This window comes from Gorilla gorilla, chromosome 18 (assembly GCF_029281585.2).
Source record: "Gorilla gorilla gorilla isolate KB3781 chromosome 18, NHGRI_mGorGor1-v2.1_pri, whole genome shotgun sequence".
In the NCBI taxonomy this organism is placed as follows: Eukaryota; Metazoa; Chordata; class Mammalia; order Primates; family Hominidae; genus Gorilla; species Gorilla gorilla.
The window spans coordinates 118,504,070-118,525,757 of NC_073242.2; the positions used below are offsets into that span (position 1 = coordinate 118,504,070).

Genomic DNA, 21,688 nt, shown 5'->3' on the forward strand with positions numbered 1-21,688 from the left:
TCTCATTCCCCTCGTCAGGGGAGGGGACGGGCACAGAGAAGCGCAACCATGAGCCAGGAACAGAGCTGAGATGAAACCTCGGCCTCCCGTCTTCGGAACGAGAATTAATCCACAGAGGAGCTAAGGAAAACGCCGGGCACCGAGTTGACGGGTGAGGGGTGTGAGCGATGTGGCCAGCATGGCCGCCCCACCACCAGCTCCATCCTGAGCGTTTCACGGACGTGGCCCTCTTCATCCACACAACTGCCCCAGGAGCCACCGAATGAGGCTCGATGAAACCTCGACTCGCGTTGCAGCGCACGTCCGACCACACTCGCCTTTGATCGCTTTTATCACTGGGGATCCAGAGGTCAGGGCTTTGTGTCTGCAGCGGTCCCTGGGAAACGATCTACAGTTCGAAGCTCCACCAAACTCACTCAGAGTCACGAAATTTCTATCACTGACTGCTTTCCTCCAAGGCCCAAACTGGATTTATAAACTTCCAAAGAAAACTTCATATTGAAAAAGCGATGTACTCACAGCATTGTAGAATGATGTTTACAAAGGAAAAACAAGGCCAGGCGTGGTGGAGTGAGCCTGTAGTCCCAGCTACTTGGGAGGCTAAGGTGAGAGGGTGGTTTGAGCTCAGGAGAAGCTTGCAGTGAGCCCAGATGCACTTCAGCTTGTGTAACAGTGCCAGATCCTGTGTCAAAAATATTTTTTTTTTTTTTTTTTGTGGCTCACACCTGTAGATGCAGCTACCCAGGAGGCTGAGTTGGGAGGATCAATTGAGCTCGGGAGGTCGAGGCTGCAGTGGGCTGCAGTGGCACCACTGCACTGCAGCCTGGGTGACAGAGCAAGATCCTGTCTCAAAAAAAAAAAAAAAAAAAAGGAAAAGCTACTGTTTATGCCATTGCCACCCAGTAAACATAGTTACTGATATTTTTACTTGCAGTGTAACTTTCTGGCCCCTTCCCGTAACCACATGTATTTGGTAAGCTTTTGTTTTCAAAATAAGCCAATAACATTTAATAAGAAACAACCCTGTATTAGTCTGTTTTCATGCTGCTGATAAAGCCATACCCGAGACTGGGTAATTTACAAAGAAAAAGAGGTTGAATGGACTCACAGTTCCACGTGGCTGGGGAGGCCTCACCATCATGGCAGAAGGCGAAAGGCAGGTCTTGCATGGTGGCAGCCAAGAGAAAGAATGAGAACCAAGCAAAAGGGGTTACTCGGGAGCCTACCGCAGGAGAATGGCGTGAACCCGGGAGGTGGGGCTTGCAGTGAGCAGAGATCACGCCACTGCACTCCAGCCTGCGTGACAGAGCAAGACTCTGTCTCAAAAAAAAAAACAAAAACCATCAGATTGGCTGAGTGCAGTGGCTCACGCCTGTAATCCCAGCACTTTGGGAGGCTGAGGTGGGTGGATAGCTTGAGGTTGGGAGTTCGAGACCAGCCTGGCCCACGTGGTGAAACCCCATTTTTACACTACACTACATTTTTAGTGTAGATCCCAAATATTTAGCATAAGTATGGTTTGTGTAATATTTAGGATGCTCGTATTTTAAAACGGTGATGCTGGAATGCTTCTTCCCACCGTCATGAAGCTGGCACTTTCTTACCAGCTGGGACTTGGGTCCAGCGGGGTCTTTTCTGACCATGTTGTGTAACGCTCACAACCTCCCTCAGTGGAGTCACCGCTGGCCTATCACCTGGTTTCATTTTCATCACAGCACTTATCACTATCCAAAACCATCTTCTTTCTTATGTACATATTTGTTTATTTTTCTGTAAACTTGTGTAGAGAAGTACCTATTTATTAATTAATGTTTACTAATTTTCTTATCCCACCAGAAGGCAAGCTCCATGGGAGCAGGGGTTTCACTGTCTTGATTGATCCTTTCTCCCTACAAAAGACCACACAGCACACAGGGGTCACGGTGCACCTGGGAAGCATCTGGGAAGCTGGATGATCAGAAATGGGCTTTTGGGCTGGGCATGGTGGCTCACGCCTGTAATCCCAGCACTTTGGGAGGCCGAGGCAGGAGGATCACGAGGTCAGGAGATCGAGGCCATCCTGGCTAACACAGTGAAACCCCGTCTTTACTAAAAATACAAAAAAAAAAAATTAGCCAGGTGTGGTGGCAGGTGCCTGTAGTCCCAGCTACTCGGAAGGCTGAGGCAGGAGAGTGGTGTGAACCCGGGAGGCGGAGGTTGCAGTGAGCCAAGATAGCTCCACTGCACTCCAGCCTGGGTGACAGAGTGAGACTCTGTCTCAAAAAAAAAAAAAAAAGAAAAAAGAAAAGAAAAGAAAAGAAAAGAAAAAAGAAATGGGCTTTTGGATCCAAATGATAACAACAGTGGCTCCACCGCCTGACATTTTGTCCAACATGATCCCACCCCTGGTCACAGTTGATTGGACAGGGATGGGCACTCAAACCACGCTGGACCAATCAGAGCCCCTTCCTCAGTCCCGCTCCTAATTAGTGCAGGGCTGGGCCAATCAGAGTCACTGCTCTGGGAATTTAGAATTGGAAGTGAGCAAGAACAGGAACAGTGGCTCCCCAGTGGCTGAATCTCTAACAGGTAAACTTTGGAAGCTGTTTGGTACATTTTCATTTCTCAGTCTTGAGGACCAGAAAGCAGAGAAAACATCTGGAGAGAGAGGGGGGACACTGACTTCTGCCTAACTTCCCCAAAAATATTCACACCCAGGCCTGAGGGAAGGAACAGGAGCTACATACAGAATGGAGATGGAAACACACATGTGTGCACACATGCACACACAACACATGTGCACATACATATAGACACATGCACACCCAGTGCACACATGCACACCTGCACACGAACACACACACGAACACGTGCACACACACATGAACACACATGCACACGTGTATACACAGTGCACATGTGCACACATGCACACGTGTATACACAGTGCACATGTGCACACATGCACAAGAACACACACACGAACACACATGCACACACACGTGCACACACATGTAGTCGCTTTAGGAACTAGACTGCCAGTTTATGAACTTGCGATGATAAATCACTTTCCCAGGATATAAGCGTGATGCTCACATCCTTTCCTCTCAGTCCAGGGGTCGTCCTTGAACCGCACAGCCACAGTCCCAGTCCCGACACTGCCAGGATTCCCCTCCAAGGAATTCACTCTTCCCCTGTCTCTCATCTTGGAGCTGCCGATTTGTGCCCCACTAGAGGAGCCAAGAGGTCCCTAGAGCCTCCTCCTCTGATGCGGACAGCCTGGCAGGCACCCCCCAACTCCGGGCTCTCAGGCCTCGTTTGGATTTATTTTGAAGGAAGCTATTGTCTACTAAATGCTTAATTCTCCCAGAATGGTGCCAAATGCTTCACACAGCCCTGCCCAATGAGCTGGGCCCTCCCGCACCTTTAGGGAATGAGCTGAGCTGTCTGTGGGGGCACTCAAGGTGGGACAGGCACAGTGTGGCAGCGTGTGGATCTGGCTGCTGTTTTCCTTTGTGACTGGCACCTCTCCTCTCCCCCTTCCCTCCTCCACCCGCTTTGCTCCCCCAGCTTTTCCTCCTTGGCCTTCAAGGCCATACACGCTCCCTGGAAATAGCCTTTGCTGCCACCTCCGTTACTCATCGTCCTTGGCCCATGCTTGCTCCAAGTGCTGGCACCCCCAGCTCCTAAGAAAACTGCTGGCAGTGTCCGCACCGACGGAAATTTCCTTGGCCTGTCCGTTTGTTTCGCTTTGTTTCTGGCCCTGCCACGGCATGGCCCAGGCCTCGGGAGCCTGTCTGTGTGCAGTTCTCTGCACCCTGTCCACTCCCTTCCCTTTCTCTTATGGGCACTGCCCCTCCTTCCATCCAGGGTTTGCTGTGTTTTCATCTCATTCTTCTCTGTTTCTCTCTGAAAACCTTTCTCTAGCCCTACCTGGCCTTCATCTGAGGTTCTCATTCCCTCCATCCCCAGCGGCTCCCGATTCCCAATCCGGCTGAACAAAGAGGACAGAAAATCTGTGAAGGAGAGGACCGAGAACCTAGAAAAATCGGCTGCAGAGACGGGGAGGGGACAGGGAGCACGTGAAGCTGAGTGGGAGAGAAATAAAAAGGAAACTGGGTTTTGCAGAAAATGACAAATAAAGTGAAACCAGATTGGCCCGCGTGGACGGGAGCCAAAGGAGGGATGACCCAGCTCATTTCCATGGCCCGGGAGAGACACCAGATCCTTCTTTCGGTCTGTGGCAGGGAAGGCCTAGATCCTTTGAGCAGATGTGAAGCCAGTGGGAAAGCCAAAAGTGGGGTCCAGACAAGGTCAGAGGCTGACGCTGGGAGACAGAGACAGCAGCAGTGGCCTTGGACCTGAGAGCAACCGAGTTAGGGAGGGGCCGAGGTCAGCTCGGGGTCCATGGCCAGGGTGCACGTCCAGTGAGGAGGGCACCCCATCCTTACTCTGGGAACAGCGTCCTCGGCTGTCCTGCCGGAGTGCTCCCTCCCACTCTCCAAACACACCTTGCTCCAGGCGGGGTCACCCTCGGGCTGGCCAGACAAGCAGCCAAAGCCGGGCCGCTGAGAATCAGCCCTGGGATGGTGGCTGGAACTGCCGGGAAAGAGGCGACATCGCTCCACTGGAGGCCAAGCCACAGCCTCGGGCGGCCACCTTTGCCCCATCAGGGAACCCCCGTGAGTGTCCCCTGGGGAAAGCAGAGCCTGGGGGAGCACTCAGAGGAAAGCAGAGCCTGGGGGAGCACTCAGAGCCCTGGCAGTCGACGACCCCTGCACCCGGTTGCAGCCTGGACTCTTTAGGATTGGAGCCGGCAAATCTCCCTCTTTGCTTAAGCCAGTTTGAGGTGGGGTTCTGCCAGGTAAACCAAAAAGAAGTCTTAAGAAGGCTTACTGGAATTCCTCACTTGGAGAGCAGCAGTGAGATCCCAGGCTGCAGGGACAAGAGGGAGGAAGGCAGGGGGCAGCGGCGGGTGGGAGATGGCTCATGCTGGCTCTGGAGCTGACTTTGCAAATCTCTTCCCAACTCCACTATCGGTGACTGCACCTTCAAAACTTCAACTCGGCCGTGCACGAGTATTTGCACCATGGAAAGTGGCAAACACCACACATCACCGCTCTCGTCCCTCCACCCAGCCCCGGAAAGCCAGCTGCTAGGCCTGTACCAGCATTCCCCATCCATGGACTCAGGAGGGCCGGGCTTACCTGGGACCACTTCTGAAAGTTGCACCAGCCCCAGCCTTCCTGAGGACAAGGCTGAGTCACGAAGCATGGACAAGGCTGAGCTGCAGTCTGCACAGGTGGAGTTAAACAGGCCATAGCCAACTCGCCCCTCACCCGGGGTCTGCACAGACCTCACCTGCAGCCAAATTACATTTGAGCACACAGTAAAAGGACGGAAACTGATGATCCTCATGCTCCCTCCCTTCCATTTCTTTGCTCTCAGTTTAGTCACTGTTTTTTGTTTGTTTGTTTGATTGTTTGTTTGTTTTTGAGACAATGTCTTGCTCTGTCACCCAGGCTGGAGGGCAGTGGTGCAATCTCAGCTCACTGCAACCTCCGACTCCTGGGTTCAAGCAATTCTCCTGCCTCAGCCTCCTGAGTAGCTGGGACTGCAGGCACGCACCACCACACTCGGCTAATTTTTGTATTTTTAGTAGAGACGGGGTTTCACCATGTTGGCCAGGCTGGTCTGGAACTCCTGACCTCAGGTGATCCACCTGCCTCTGCCTCCCAAAGCACTGGGATTACAGGCATGAGCTACTGCGCCTGGCCAATTTAGTCAATTATTTTATTTTATTTTATTTTATTTTACTATTTTATTTTATTTTATTTTATTTATTTTATTGAAACTAAGTCTCACTTTGTTGCCCAGGCTGGAGTGCAGTGGCGTGATCTCGACTCACAACTTCCGCCTCCCAGGTTCAAGCAATTCTTCTGCCTCAGCCTCCCCAGTAGCTGGGATTACAGGTGCGTGCCACCACACCCAGCTAATTTTTATATTTTTACTTTTTTTTTTTTGAGACCAGGTTTCACTCTTGTCACCCAGACTGGAGTGCAATGGCACGATCTCGGCTGACCGCAACCTCCACCTACCAGGTTCAAGCAATTTTCCTGCCTCAGCCTTCCAAGTAGTTGGGATTACAGGCATGCACCATCACGCCTGGCTACTTTTGTATTTTTTGTAGAGATGGGGTTTCTCCATGTTGGTCAGGCTGGTCTCGAACTCCTGACCTCAGGTCATCCGCCTGCCTTGGCCTCCCAAAGTGTTGGGATTACAGGCGTGAGCCACTGCACCCCGCCAATTTTTGTATTTTTTAGTAGAGATGGGCTTTCACTATATTGGCCAGTCTGGTCTCGAACTCCTGACCTCAAGCAATCCACCTGCCTCAGCCTCCCAAAGTGTTGGGATTACAGGTATGACCACCGCACCTGGCCACTTTTATTTGTCTGCTTGTATCAGGACTCTTGGAAGCAACTGATAGGAACTTAAATCAAACTGATTTTAAAAAGAGGCTTATTAGTACAGGGGTTGACTTGGCTTCAGGTACAGCTACATTCAGAGGCCCCGAAATTGGCTTGGGCCTTGATTTCTCCCCCTCTTGGCTTTGCCCTCCCGTCTGGGCACTTTTTCAGGAGGGCCCTCACCTGCTGCGGGGCACAGCTGGCCTTTGCACAGCCATGGAAATAATCTCTTTAAATACGTCCTAGAAAAAAACTCCTTGGCTCTCATTATCCTCGCTAGGACCAGGTGCGGTGGGGAAGGGGAGGTTCCAAGGAAAGTTGCAAGGCTGTTCCTGAGGAGGGTGTGCCACACAGACAGGCACACAGGTTAAGATTCTTGACCAAAAGCAGGCTTTGACTTGTGATCCTGGGGGATAATTACCATCTGTAATTGTCTTGTTTTCTAGCCTAAAGCCTGAGCCTGGGTTCCCTTGGGGATACAGAAATATCTAGATTCCAAGGCACGCATGCTGCCACGAGCTGAACAAAAAATAGCAAGTGTGCCCTTAAAGCACTGCAGGGATGTCCCTGCTCCACCGCCAACAGGGTTAAGTCGTGGGCTTGTTCTTGCCCTGAGGGGTGAGGGACGGTCCTCCCGTGCCGACCTCAAGGCCCACTGGACACAGCCTCCGCTGGGCTTGAGCCAGAGGCCCGTCTGGGCCCTGGGCCGGCTGCCGGCTCTCCTGGGGACCTACTGTGACCTTGGCCTCACTCACCCAGGGTGCTGGTGCTTCCTCTCTGCATGGAGGTCAGCTCCTGATGGCCTCCTGCTGGATTTTGTGAATGTTGGATGCAGATTCTTTCTCTAAACGGTGCCTGCTCCCCAGATTCTCTTCTTTGCAGAGCACGGAGTCCCATTGGGAGGCCTCTGTGGCCTCTGGCCGAGGAGTTCCCCAAGCCTCCTTTTTCGCATCTGTAAAATGGGGACTGGTTTGTATCTCCCACGACTGTTGAAAGGAAGACTGCAGTGGTGCAAGTGAAGCCCATGGTGAGGAGAAGTGAGTTGGTGAAGGGCTAGAATCTGCAGTCGGAACGGAAGCCGGCTCCTTGTACTGGGTCACTCACCCTTGGCAGTCGCGCCTTCTCTGAGCCTTTATTTGTTCTTACGTAAAATGAGGGTCCCGCAATACTCTCTCTAGTGGCTTCTGTTTTGTGCCATGCTGCTATTCATAGATGGCAGCGCTTTTTTTTTTTCCGCGATGGAGTCTCGCTCTGTCACCTAAGCTGGAGTGCAGTGGCTCGATCTCTGCTCACTGCAAACTCCACCTCCCAAGTTCAAGCGATTCTCCTGCCTCAGTCCCCCGAGGAACTGGAACCACAGGTGTGTGCCACCAACCTGGCTAATTTTTGTATTTTTAGTAGAGATGGGGTTTCACCATGTTGGCCAGGCTGATCTTGAACTTCTGACCTCAGGTGATCCACCCACCTCGGCTTCCCAAAGTGCTGGGATTATAAGCATGAGCCAGCTCGCCCAGCCTGGCAGTGCTTTTAAAGGGGGTCTGTCCACATACCTTCCTCCTTCTAGGAGTAGTGTCAGGATTCCCCCGGGGCCCCCTGTTCCCCACTGCATGAGGTCTTGGTGAGGACATCAGCCGGGTGCCTGATGCTCCACCAGCTGAGGGCTGGGTGTCAGCTCAGGGTCAGCCACCAGACCCTTTGCCTTGGGAATTTATTTTGTAAAATAACAAACAAAAGTCCAAAATAACCTTCAAAGTTTATACTTTACAACTTAGAGGAAACAAATCGGTTATTAAAATATCAGTGAGACCCACAGCCACATCTAAAAATTATACAGGAGGAATATGAATCCCATAGCAACTCATCTGTATCCATGACAACTATTGTTCTCAAAATTACTAATACAGTCACACAAATATTAACCCAAACAATTAAAAGTTCAGGAACTATTATTGGTTGTTCAATATTTTGAAGTGGCTGCATGAAGAATTTTTAAATAATATAACCACATTAAAACTGAAAAGCCAATCGGAGTTGCTTCTTGGGCATTTGAACTTGGAACAGACCAACAAGGGGAGAAAAACCATTGGCAACTAAATAAATGAATGCAAAAATCCCTGCTCCCTGGTCCCCAAAGCTGGCCTGGTTTGTGCCTCCCAAGATCTGGTTGTCCAACTTTCCCTCTTCTTCTCCAAGCTGGTCTTGTCCTTCCAAGAAGTTGCACTTTGCTTACACTGGCTGGAGTTGGGGTTACTGCTGCTGGCACTCAGCAAGCCCCACACGGGAAGCATCCCCGGGGGTTGCAGTGGATCCTGATGAAGCAACTGTGAATGGCACTGAGTGTATAGGCAGCGTGGCTCCTTCTCACCTTTGAAAGGAGAGAGAGACACTGGAAGGACCAAGCCGTGGTGTTTGTGATGCACCGTGTAGGGCCTGGCACAGAGAAGAAGCTCTCACGTCCTGTCCCCAACAGCAGGTGCATTAGAGGCAGGAGCAGGCTCAGGCTGGGCCTCTACTCTCCATGGGGTGCCTCTCCCCGGGCTCCAGGAAGGCCTGCACATACGGCTCAGCGCACTCATCCGTGGGCACCATGCCTGCTCACTGAGGTCCCCTGTGTTGAGAATTTCTAGGCATATGCAGATTTAAGTGGCTGAAATGCAAGCACCATGTCGTGACGAAGCTGGGACGCAGCTGGGCAGACCTCCCCGTGACAGCAGGAGCTGGGGAAGCCCCGGTGAGCATGTTTAGTGTAAGGAAGGTGAATGCTGCCTCTGCATGCACAGCAAGAGGGCATGAAGGCGAGCGTGGGGGCACCGTCCCGCTTGTTGGTCCCGCTTGGATAACGCACAAGTGTGGAAGCAGGTCCGGGCGTGCTGGCAGCCATGTGGGAGTTTCTGTGCAGATGTGGTGCTGAGTGCCAGCCTGGGGTGGCCTCGATTCTCTCCCTGCAGCCTTTGCAGTGGCCATCCCTTTTCTCTCCAATCACAGAGGAAGAAAGGGAGGCTCATTTATGCCTTCAACTCTGTTCATCCGTCAATTTGCTGAGTGCCTAGGATGCCTGGCACATAAAATATCAAATAAGACAAAGACCTGCCCCAGCGGAGTTACATCCTCATGGGAGCAACAGTGAGTGAGCAAGATCCCCAGGCACGTGGGACGCACCTGGGAGGAGGCAGACGGGATGCCTGCCGGAGACGACGTGGGGCTGCGGCTGTGGCTGCGTCGGGGCCCCCAGGTTTGATTATTCCCCAGGAAGAGTCACTGGGTCCAGCACAGAGCCACCCTCAGAGCTAAGCTACATTCAGCAAAAGGACGCAGAGCGAGATCAGCCACGCGAAGAGGTGTCTGGGCTGTCTGGAGGGCCCCAGGCAGGAGCTTCTGGAGTCCTCACCAGGGGAGACGGACAGGACAGACTTAATTCTCCCCTAAACCAGCTGCAACACTAAACCAGTGTGACGTGTTCTGTACCAGAGCAGCTCACTAGCAACTCAGTGCCCAAGGGTTTATTGGGAGCTGTTCACATAGGCACCTGATACCCAGCACGTGGCCCAATTCCAGACTCGTAGCAGGAGGGAGAGCAGGCGTTCTGCATGAAGGCAGCTTACAGTGACACCAGCTGGTGCTGGGAAAACACCAGGTAGGACCTGGCAGCCAGTCCTGATTAAAATGAAAACATAATAGGCATAGAGAGAACCTTCCCAAACCTCAGAGCATCTGCCTGGAACTTCCGAGAATCATGGTGAAGGTTTGATGAGATGATCCGCAGAAGCCCTTGGCCAAGCGCTGGAACCCAGTAAGGGCTTGGTGGCTTTCAGGACCTCTCAAGTCACCTCCCAGCCCACCCCGTCCCTCCAGCACCGTCTCCCACCTGCATCTCCCCGGACTGCCTCCTATTTAACCCCTGCTCCCCTCCAGGCGCCTGCTCAGTCTGTCCTCACAGCAGCTGGGGGGTCCATTTAAAAGGTCAGCCAGGGCCGGGCGCGGTGGCTCACGCCTGTAACCCCAGCACTTTGGGAGGCCAAGGTGGGCAGATCACCTGAGGTCAGGAGTTCAAGAGCAGCCTGGCCAACATGGCGAAATCCCATTTCTGCTAAAAATACAAAAATTAGCCGGGCATGGTGGCAGACACCTGTAATCCCAGTTACTCAGGCTGAGGCAGGAGAATCACTTGAACCAGGAGACAGAGGTTGCAGTGAGCTGAGATTGCGCCACGGCACTCCATCCTGAATGACAGAGCAAGACTCTGTCTCAATATAAAATAAAATAAAATAAAATGTCGGCCAGGTCACTGCCTGCTCAAGCCTGCAGTGGTCTCATTTCCAGGCTCCCAATGCCCCTGCTCTGCTGTGGACCCAACTTCCTTGCATGCCTCTGCCTAGATGATCAAGGCCAGCGTGGGCGTCGCAGCCACCGCTGCGTTCTGAGTTCCTCTTCCGACTCGCAAAGTGTTCGCATTTCAATGAGCTTGTCTCTTCCTCCCACTCGCTGCAAGGCGAGCCCCACGGGAAGGGGTTTTTCTTTGCTAGGTGCACCTGTGTGCATGCAGGTGCCGGCGGTATTCTCATCTGTAAAGTGAGCACCAGGCTCCTGTCCCCTCGAGAACCTTCACACCATCCCCCGGGTGTGTCCTCCCTCAAGCGAGTCTCTGTCCCTGCCCCAGCAGCACAAGAAAAGCAGCACCTTCCTGCTCTCCTCCCCCTTCTCCTCGAAGCTCTTGACCCTGCTCCCAGAACAACGGGAGAGGAGAAAGCCCTCGAGCCCCAGCTGGCACTCACCTGATGCCTCGGTGGCATCGTCAAATTCCACCTGGAAGAGGTAGCCAGTGTTCCAGACGTACAGGCAGGATGCTGCATCATAGGAGACCCTGAGTGGCTTCAGCTGGGGGTCATAGACGCTGTCCCTCCACTGGATGTTAATAGGAGACTGCCGGGTGCCCCCTGGCACGGAGACCGGGACCGTCCAGAGTGGGTGTACTGCAGGGAGAGAGACGGAGACCCTGAGTGAGGCATGAGCTTCATCCTGTGTCTTGGACGGACAGGGCAGAAACCCGGCCGCACGAGACCCCTCAGGTCCTGGCTCACGGGAAACTGACCCACGGGAAACGGGTGCGTGGGGGCCCCTGCGCAGCGACGCGCGCCCACAGGGTACTCGCCTGCTCCTCTCCTTTCTGCACCACTCGGGGACTTTCTTTCCCACCTGGAAGCAACTCCCTCTCGGCCCGTGCCGCCTGTGTTGATGGGTTTTTGACTTTTGTGTTGCCCTGTCACAGAGTGGCCACAGGAAGTCTGGAGAGACCTTGGGGAGGGCAGGTGGGTGGAGGAGGGCGCTGTGGGGAAGGCACGCTGAGTGCAGTGGGACTGTTGTCTCTCAGGAAGGGGTTGAAACCTCCCTTCCCACTCCCAGGTACCCCACCTAGTGGTCCTGTGGAAACTGGAGCTGCTTTGGAAGTCTCACTCTCCAAGCCCTCTGGCAAGGAGGAAGTGAGACCCCAGTGTGGAGAAAATTAAGCAGAGTGGCAGCCCCTCTACCCACTTCCTCGAGGCTCATTTCAAACTGCTTTGATTGTCATTTTTAAAGTAAGAGCCATTAATCAAAAACAGTTCAGAGGTCAGGAACAGTGGCTCACGCCTGTAATCCCAGCATTTTCGGAAGTAAGGTGGGCAGATCACCTGAGGTCAGGAGTTTGAGACCAGCCTGACCAACATGGCAAAACCCCATCTTTACTGAAAATGTAAAAATCAGCTGGGTGTGGTGGCAGGCGCCTGTAATCCCAGGTACTCGGGAGGCTGAGGCAGGAGAATGGCTTGAACCCAGCAGGCAGAGGTGGTAGTGAGCCGAGATCGCGCCACTGTATTCCAGCCTGGGTGACAGAGACTCTGCCTCAAAAAAAAAAAAAAAAAAAAAAGATGTAGAAGAGCTTATGAGTGAAGAAGGAGCTGTCCCATGATTGCACCCCCTGGTGTATGTCTGCCCCACCTGTTCTCTGTGCAATTACCTCATGAGAAGAGAAAGCTGGATCTTTTATTTTTATTTTTCCTTAAGAGACAGGATCCTCGGGATATCCTGCTCTGGAAACCTTAGAGCAGCTTCCACATACAGAGTCCCCTTGCTTGGGGATGTCACCCCAGAGGCCTGACGTGCCCTGTGGCTCCTGTCCTCACCTTCACAGGCCTGAGCTAAACCAGTTCTTAAAAGAGATTAAATGGAATAGTGCTTTTTTGAGATCAGGTCTCACTGTGCCACCCAGGCTGGAGTGCAGTGGTGTCAATCACTGCAGCCTTGAACCCCTAGGCTGAAGCGATCCTCCCACCTCAGCCTCCTGAGCAGCTGGGACTACAGGTAAACACCACCATGCCTGGCTAACTTTTTCATTTTTTGTAGAGACGAGGTCTCACTATGTTTCCCAGGCTGGTCTCAAACTCCTGGCCTCAAGCGATTCTCCTGCCTGTCCCAAAGTGAGGCAGGCGTCTCCCAAAGTGCTGAGATTAGAGATGTGTACCACCACACCCGGCCAGGATTTTTTATTTTAATGAACAAGGATTTTACTGTGTATATTATCTTGTAAGTTGCCTTTTTTCATTTAACATTGTGAACTCATTTTGTGAAAAAATATATATATATACAATTCTTTTTAATGGTGGTACATTTCCATTGTACAGTTACGACACAATTTTTAAAATCCATTATTTGGTGATGATATTTAGGTTATTTCCAACTTCTTGCAATTAAACAAAGCTGTGATGAAGTTGCTGTTCTTTCTCTGTATTCTCATCTGGATTATTTTCTTTTTCTTTTTTTTTTTTTGAGACGGAGTCTCACTCGGTCGCCCAGGCTGCAGTGCAGTGGTGCTCGGCTCACTGCAACCTCTGCCTCCCGGGTTCAAGTGATTCTACTGCCTCAGCCTCCTGAGTAGCTCTATTGCAGGCGTGCGCCGCCACACCTGGCTACTTTTTTGTATTTTTTTCATAGAAACGCGGTTTCACCTTGTTAACCCGGATGGTCTCCATCTCCTGACCTCGTGATCCACCCGCCTTGGCCTCCCAAAGTGCTGGGATTACAGGCGTGAGCCACCGCGCCTGGCCTTGGATTATTTTCTTCTCACAAATTCCAAACCACAGAATCGCTGGGTCAAAGGGTGTGTCCAGCAGAAGTCTAGAAAACAAGGATAAAGATGTATAGCCCTGGCTGGGCGCGGTGGCTCACGCCTATAATCCCAGTAGTTTGGGAGGCCAAGGTGGGTGGATCACCTGAGGTCAGGAGTTTGAGACCAGCCTGGCCAACATGGTAAAACCCTGTCTCTACTAATAATGCAAAAATTAGCCAGGCGTGGTGGCTCATGCCTGTAATCCCAGCTACACAGGAGGCTGAGGCAGAAGAATGGCTTGAACCTGGGAGGCGGAGATTGCAGTGAGCAGAGATGGCACCATTGCATTCCAGCCTAGATGACAAGAGCAAATTCGGTCTCAAAAAAAAAAAAAAAGATGTATAGCTCTGTCAGAAATGCGTCTCCACCTAAGTCGAATGGTTAGCGCATTGCTGTGTTTTGTTCTTTAATGAACTTGAAAAAATTTTTAGCTGTTATTTAATAAGTAAACCATCAGGCCAGGTGCAGGGGCTCACGCCTATAATCCCAGCACTTTGGGAGGCCGAGGTGGGTGGATCACAAAGTCAGGAGATCAAGACCATCCTGGCTAACACTGTGAAACCCGGTCTCTACTAAAAATACAAAAAATTAGCCGGGCGTGGTGGCAGGCGCCTGTAGTCCCAGCTACTCAGGAGGCTGAGGCAGGAGAATGGCGTGAGCCCGGGAGGCGGAGCTTGCAGTGAGCCGAGAGAGCGCCACTGCACTCCAGCCTGGGCGATAGAGCGAGACTCCGTCTCAAAAAAAAAAAAATAAATAAATAAGTAAACCATCAGAAGTCACTAGAATGTACAATACATTTTTAAGTTAAAGATTGCAAAATCGCAGAATGTTTGTTCTAAAATCGCATCTTTTTTACTCGTCAGTGTTAAAAGCCCTATGGGAGATAATGGTGATGATAGTAGGTTGGTTGTGTGCCTGTTTATTTTAATTTTCTCTCTTGGTTTTTCTCTCCCCCATCAACGTGCGTGGTAACATCTGCTAGGGGTCTGCTGTCTGTCTCATAACCAGAATCTCAGCAGGGGCTTGGTCATTTTTCTGGCCCGTGCATTCCCGTGCTCCGATGGCATCTGGCACTATGAATGTTTGTTGAATGAATAATCCCTAGTGTGGATTAACTGCCCCTGCCCCTTACAGATGGGAAAGCAGAGGGCCAGGGGCTGGAGTCACTTTTCCAAGACATCCAGCAAGCTCGCTGCAGTCTGAACTGAGATCCTGGCCTCTGGGAGTCTCTGCTAGAGCTTCTGGCTGCTCCAGGCTGGTGTCCAGGTCTCCAGAGTGTTCCTCTGTTCTTTGTAGACCAGCGGCAAGGACCCCCCCACCCCCGGGCCATTCCCCAGTGGAACCTGAGGCCTGAATCCCGTCAACATCAGACCCAAGTGCCTGGCTTCCCTATTAAAGTGGAGGTGTTGTGAGGGCAGAGGATGCTGATGAGTAAATGACGAGTAAAGCTGCTGTGGGCAACGGGCCCTCCCTGGCAGGCTGGGTGGGGAGGAGAGAGCCGTGGGGAATGTGGCGTGTGGACAGCACAGGGTGGTTCTGGGAGGGGCTGCTGCTACCCCACTGGGCGGGAGAGGGAGCCCTCTGCTGCCAGATCTTTGGATCTATTTTTTTTTTTTTTTTTTTGAGACAGAGTCTCCTTCTGTGGCCCAGGCTGGAGTGCAGTGACGCGATCTCGGCTCACTGCAAGCTCCAACTCCCTGGTTCAGGCGATTCTCCTGCCTCAGCCTCCCAAGTAGCTGTAGTTACAGGCATGTGCCACCACGCCTGGGGAATTTTTGTATTTTTAGTAGAGACGGGGTTTCACCGTGTTGGCTAGGATGGTCTCAATCTCCTGACCTTGTGATCCGCCTGCCTCGGCCTCCCAAAGTGCTGGGATTATAGGCGTGAGCCACTGCGCCCAGCCTGGATTTTTAAAGAGAATATAGAAATACAGATGTTCAGGTAGGGTGTCCCAACGTTCAGGTGTTGTCAAGTAATTTTTTTTTTTTTTTTTTTTTTTTTTGAGATTGAGTCTCAGTCTGTTTCCAGGGCTGGAGTGCAGTGGCGTAATCTCAGTTCACTGCAACCTCCACCTCCCGGGTTCAAGTGATTCTCCTGCCTCAGTCTCCCGAGTAGCTGGGATTACAGGTGCCTACCACCATGCCCGGCTAATTTTTGTATTTTTAGTAGAGACGGGATTTCACCGTGTTGGCTAGGATGGTCTCACTCTCCTGACCTTGTGATCCGCCCGCCTCGGCCTCCCAAAGTGCTGGGATTATAGGCGTGAGCCACTGCACCTGGCCTGGATTTTTAAAGAGAATATAGAAATACAGATGTTCAGGTAGGGTGTCCCAACGTTCAGGTGTTATCAAGTAATTTTTTTTTTTTTTTTTGAGATTGAGTCTCACTCTGTTGCCAGGGCTGGAGTGCACTGGCATAATCTCAGTTCACTGCAACCTCTGCCTCCCGGGTTCAAGTGATTCTCCTGCCTCAGTTTCCCAAGCAGCTGGGATTACAGGTGCCCACCACCACGCCTGGCTAATTTTTGTATTTTTAGTAGAGACAGGGTTTCACCATGTTGGCCAGGCTGTTCTCGAACTCCTGACTTCAGGTGATCCACCTGCCTCGGCCTCCCAAAGTGCTGGGATTACGGGCATAAACCACTGTGCCTGACCTTGCCAAGTAATTTTTTAAGTTTTACACATTGTGCAGTGGGGAAGACACATCTGTGGGCCAAAACCCTGGCGGCTCTCCCCACTCACTCTCCGAGTTACCTGGCATATTATTTACCACCTTCTCCCAGTCTCAGTTTCTTTATCTGCGGGAAGGAGAATAAGGGAGTAGAATCACAGCAGCTTTGCTGAGAAGATAAGCTCGCTGGCGCTGGCGAAGGCCTGGACTGCCTTCCCACGCGTGATAGACGGGGAGGATGCATTTCCCTGCCCCTGCCTTACAGCCCAGCACAACCCTGCGGTCACACACAGAACTCGCTAAGTGCCAAAAGCAGTGACTAAGCCGGCGCTGGGAAACGGTGGGCCCTGCGGCGTCCTGCAGATGCGTTCTGTTCTCTCTCACGTGATGGACAACTATGGACGCGGGAGCTGGCGGCCACAACAGGGGCCTCTGTCTGTGTGTCCTTTGTCCCAGCGTCTGCTTTAATTCAGAACGACACCAGCAGCCCTGAACTTCCATTGACTGTTCTCTCCAAAGAGCCTCTCTGAGGCTGGGCGTGGTCCTGCCTGCCTGTAATCCCAGCTACTCAACTACTTCGGAGGCTGAGGCAGGAGAATCACTTGAACTCAGGAGGTGGAGGTTGCAGTGAGCTGAGATTGCGCTATTGCACGCCAGCCTGAGCAACAAGAGGCAGACTCCGTCTAAGAAAAAAAAAAAAGCCCCTCTGAGGCCTCACAAATCTCCCTTGCATCCAACGGGAAGCAGGATTGAGTGCACTCTACCCCCCTCCCACGGCCGCTGCCTCCAGTCCTCCCTGCCGGGCAAGGGGCATTTAACATGGCTACACAGACCTGAATGTAGACAGAACCCCAAAGCCACTGATGCCACAGAGGAGGCGCTCATCTAGACCAGAGACGCAGGCTTCCCTGGCTCACAGAGACACAGGTTGTGGGAAGAGCGGGTAATTTTAGGTTCTGTTTGCTGAGCTGCACCAACGGGCCCACCAACAATGAAACACCCACGTTGAACTCAGCGTGTGTCACCCAACAAAAGGATGGGCTCATTGCCACCTGCATGGAGGCGACGCCACCTGGATGCTGAATAGGCTTCCAATCTCCACACAGCCAACCCTGGTGCCCAGCAACGTAGGTTCTGTGCTAATTCCAGTAGGGCTCCGATGGGAGGCAATACAAATGTTATCTTCTTTTTCAATCAGTCAACAAATATTTACAGAGCTGCTCCTGTGGGTCAAGCCCTGGCCCAGGTGCAGGGGACATGGAATCAAAGACGCCAAGTCCCCTGCCCCAGGAGGCCAGTATTTGCCCCTAATTCACACGGGCGCAGTCTGGAAGGAGAACCCATCTCCCCGATGCATTCTCAGTCTCCAGGTTTGATGGTGGTTCAGCAAATCTCAAATTCCTTCCCCCTTGACCTCCATGGGAGGAGCTATCCCCTCCCCCATTGTCACTAGGCTTGGCCACCTGGTGACCTGCTTTGACCACTGGGACATTAGCAGACATGACGTGAGCAGTAGCTTGGAATACATGGGCACCGCTGGCCTCGCCCTGTGAGTGCCCGCCCTCCGCCGTGAGAAGAACAGGCCTCAGGTGGCTGTGGAGGGAGGATGAGAGATGCAGTGAGCAGGCCTGGACCCACCCAGAGTGGGGAACCCAGCCCAGCCATGCTCAGCCCAGGGGGAGCCAAACGCAAGAAGACTCACACACACCTGAGCAGGAAATACCCAGTAAAATGTCCAAAAATGTGCAGCAGTGTGCTGGTTGAGGTTTAATAAGCTGTTCTCCCAGGAATTTAGAATCTTTGATTTCTAGGGTTTGCCAATGACTGTGGTGTAAATACTTTCACCATGGCCAATTTTAAGTTACCAATGTAATGTTGCTGATCACACACTTAGGAACAGATGGGCACTGCCAGTGCACACCCTGAAACATGACTAGAAAACATTAAATGATCCCTAAAATTTTTTTTTTCTTAGACAGGGTCTTGCTGTATAGCCCAGGCTGGAGTGTAGTGGCCTGATCAGGGCTCACTGCAGCCTGAAATTCCTGGAGTCAGTGATCCTCCTGCCTCAGCCTCCCAAGTAGCTGGGATGATAGGTGTGTGCCACCATGTCCTGTTAATTTTTTAATTTTTTTTTTTTTTTTAGAGATGGGTTCTTGCTATGTTGCCCAGGCTGATCTTGAACTCCTGTGCTTGAGCTGTCCTACCACATCAGCCTCCCAAAATAGTGCTGGGATTACAGGTGTGAGCCCCCATGCCTGGTTCTAAAATTATCAGTGAGCATTTTGTAACTCTTTGACTTTTCTCTCAACGCCAAACCACCAGTGATTTTTCAATAATTTTTAGTAACAATATTCTTTTTCCAAATGAAATAATCTTCAGAATGCCCATAAATAAAACACCGACATAGAAGGATGAATTCCTTACGATGTTCCAATCTTCTCTGCTTGGCAGAATATTCTGCGCTTTGTAGAGCTCTGAAATGATTTGGCAGAGCCCTCTGTTCACTGGGAACAGATCGAGGACCATGGTGTAAATGGATTTAGGTGCCGATACAGAATATGACTCTCTCTAGCACACGATGTAAGAGGACATGTTGCCACAGTAAGAAATGGAATGCTACCTGCTGCCCACTGACAGGGAAATGCTTAAATAGACACAGGGCACCCACCGCTGCCTGTGTTAGCAACAGCAGCAGCTGGCGTCTAGCAAGGGCTTCCTGGAGCCATGTGCTGTCCCCAGCCTTTGCAGGCCCCACCTCGGACCCTTCTCCCAACGACACTGTGCCGTAAGCACCATTATCAACCCCCTGTTACAGACGACAAAACCAAGGCTGGGGGAAGTTAAGAAAGTCACAGAGGGGACAGCCGGGCGCGGTGGCTCACGCCTGCAATCCCAGCACTTTGGGAGGCTGAGGTGGGCGGATCACCTGAGGCTGGGAGTTCAAGACCACCCTGAGCAACATGGAGAATCCCTGTATCTACTAAAAATACAAAATTAGCCGGATGTGGTGGCGCATGCCTGTAATTCCAGCTACTCGGGAGGCTGAGGCAGGAGAATTGCTTGAACCTGGGAGGTGGAGGTTGCGGTGAGCTGGAGATCGCACCACTGCGCTCCAGCCTGGGCAACAAGACAGAAATTAGTCTCAAAAAATAAAGGAAAGTCACAGAGGGGCAACAGCCATAGAGCAGTGGGGCCAAGATTCCAATCTAGGCAGGCTAGCGCTCTTGACGGTCGTACTAAGAATAAAAAAGGGAGGTGGGTGCGGTGGCTCACGCCTGTAATCCCAGCACTTTAGGAGGCCGAGGCAAGTAGACCACTTGAGGTCGGGAGTTTGAGACCAGCCTGGCCAACATGGCGAAATCCCATCTCTACTAAAAATACAGAAATTAGTTGGGCGTGGTGGCACACGCCTGTAGTCCCAGCTACTTGGGAGGCTGAGTCAAGAGGATCGCTTGAACCCAGGAGGCAGAGGCTGCAGTGAGCCGAGATCACACCACTGCACTCCAGTCCACAGGTGTGGACCCCAGCAGAAGGAATGAGTGGAGCTCACTGAGAGTCTGGGGTGGGCCAGGCTTTCTACACACATCGTGTCATCCTTCCATGGCCCTGGAGAGAAAGTCTGGCCACCCCCATCTCAAGATGAGGACACAGAGGTTTGGGGGTGAAGACCTGCCGAGGCTCCACCTCAGCAAGCGTCAGTAGCACCGCATGCCTGGGGTCTGGCTCCTAAGCCCATGCTCTTTCAATGGCCCAAACATGGAACGCGTGGAAGATTTGAGTTAGAAGAGAACTTGGCAGCTGCCAAAGCAGGCTCTCATTCTATGGAGGAAGCACCTGAGACCCAGAAAGAGGAAGCGCCTCGTCCAAGGTCACAAGGCACTGACCATGAAGCCGGGAGGGGCTGGCATGGGGCAGTTTCTTGGCAGAGCTGGCTGAGTGGTTTATTTGTTACAGGTTTGCTTGGAAGCGTTCTTTGCCGAAGAGTTTAGGAGCGATCGTGACTGGTTAGTGCAGCCCATTCCGCCGGGTCTGGATGGTGAGTCATGCCAGTGTGTCCTGTGCGAACACGGGCTACCCGCCTGCTCCCAGCATCTTGCTCTCCCCAGGACCCCTGAAACGGAGGCTAAATGATTCACCCAAGGTCACCAAATATAAGAGAAACGGAGTGTGGCCAGGCACAGTGGCTCACGCCTGTAATCCTAGCACTTTGGGAGGCCGAGGTGGGTGGATCACCTGAGGTCAGGAGTTCGAGACCAGCCTGGCCAACATGGTGAAACCCCATCTCTACCAAAATACAAAAAATTAGCTGGGTGCGGTGGCAGGTGCCTGTAGTCCCAGTTACTTTGGAGGCTGAGGCAGGAGAATCACTTGAACCTGGAGGGCAGAGGTTGCAGTGAGCCGAGATCATGCCATTGCACTCCAGCCTGGGCAAAAGAGCAAAACTTCATCAAAAAAAGAAAAAAGAGGGCCGGGCGCCGTGGCTGACGCCTGTAATCCCAGCACTTTGGGAGGCTGAGACAGGCGGATCACGAGGTCAGGAGTTCGAGACCAACCTGTCTAACACGGTGAAACCCTGTCTCTACTAAAAATACGAAAAATTAGCCAGGAGTGGTGGCATGCGCCTATAGTCCCAGCTACTCAGGAAGCTGAGGCAGGAGAATCGCTTGAACCCGGGAGGTGGAGGTTGTGGTGAGCCAAGATCACGCCACTGTACTCCAGCCTGGGCCACAGAGCGAGACTCCATCTTAAAAAAAAAAAAAAAAACGGAGTGGAAATCTGAACCCATCTGGCTCGGGACGGTCTCTCCTCTCTCCTCTCGAAAGACCCCATCAGCTAAGACAAGGATCCAGTCGCATCTTAGGAAATCTGAGGCTCTACTTACAAGTGTTATTGCTGGTTTGCCATGCACAGGAACGCTGAGAACACCATCTCCCTGGCCTCATCGAACGACTCCAGAGAGGGGCCCACATCTGCTCAACCAAGGAGAAAGCTGAGGTCTTCCAAGTGTTCCTCCCCAACATCTTGGGTCTGTTCCCACTGACTCCAGTCTGAAGAGGGTGATGTTCCCTGCTGTCTGTTCTCACTTTAATCAGGACCACTGTGGACTGGCGTGTACCCACCTCTGTTTGTAGAAACTCATCCCAACCCCTGAGCCTAATGGTTAAAGTTCAACCCATGCCTTTCCCAATGGGGTGGGTCCACAGGGACTAGTGGCCTCTGCTGGGGACAGTCCACTCAGGTCACTGGGCTTTGATCTGGCAAACAGGAGCACAAGTCTGCCAGGGAGCTAGAAAAACTTTACGGTGGGGCTGCGTGAGCACCAGGGGATGACGCGGGAGGCGGGGGCGAGTGGATGAGAGCAGAGTCCCTGTTTCTTTCATGGGGTTGACTCTGTGGTTTGGGACTCCGGGACACTCAATACCAGGCA

The 21,688-nt window shown here is 52.2% G+C and overlaps 1 protein-coding gene across 2 annotated transcripts in view; it reads right to left on the reverse strand.

Annotated features, from left to right (window-relative positions):
* CA5A (carbonic anhydrase 5A) overlaps window positions 1–21,379 on the reverse strand; it is a 54,837-nt gene extending 33,458 nt beyond the window's left edge. For both annotated transcript variants that reach the window (XM_031003044.3, XM_031003043.3), the window contains exons 1-2: window positions 21,143–21,379; window positions 11,219–11,416 (exon numbers count right to left, since the gene is read on the reverse strand). In XM_031003044.3, the coding sequence (XP_030858904.1) occupies window positions 11,219–11,416; window positions 21,143–21,281 (337 nt within the window). In that variant the 5' untranslated portion in view covers window positions 21,282–21,379. The remainder of the gene's footprint in view (window positions 1–11,218; window positions 11,417–21,142) is intronic.
* Window positions 21,380–21,688: the final 309 nt, after the last annotated feature.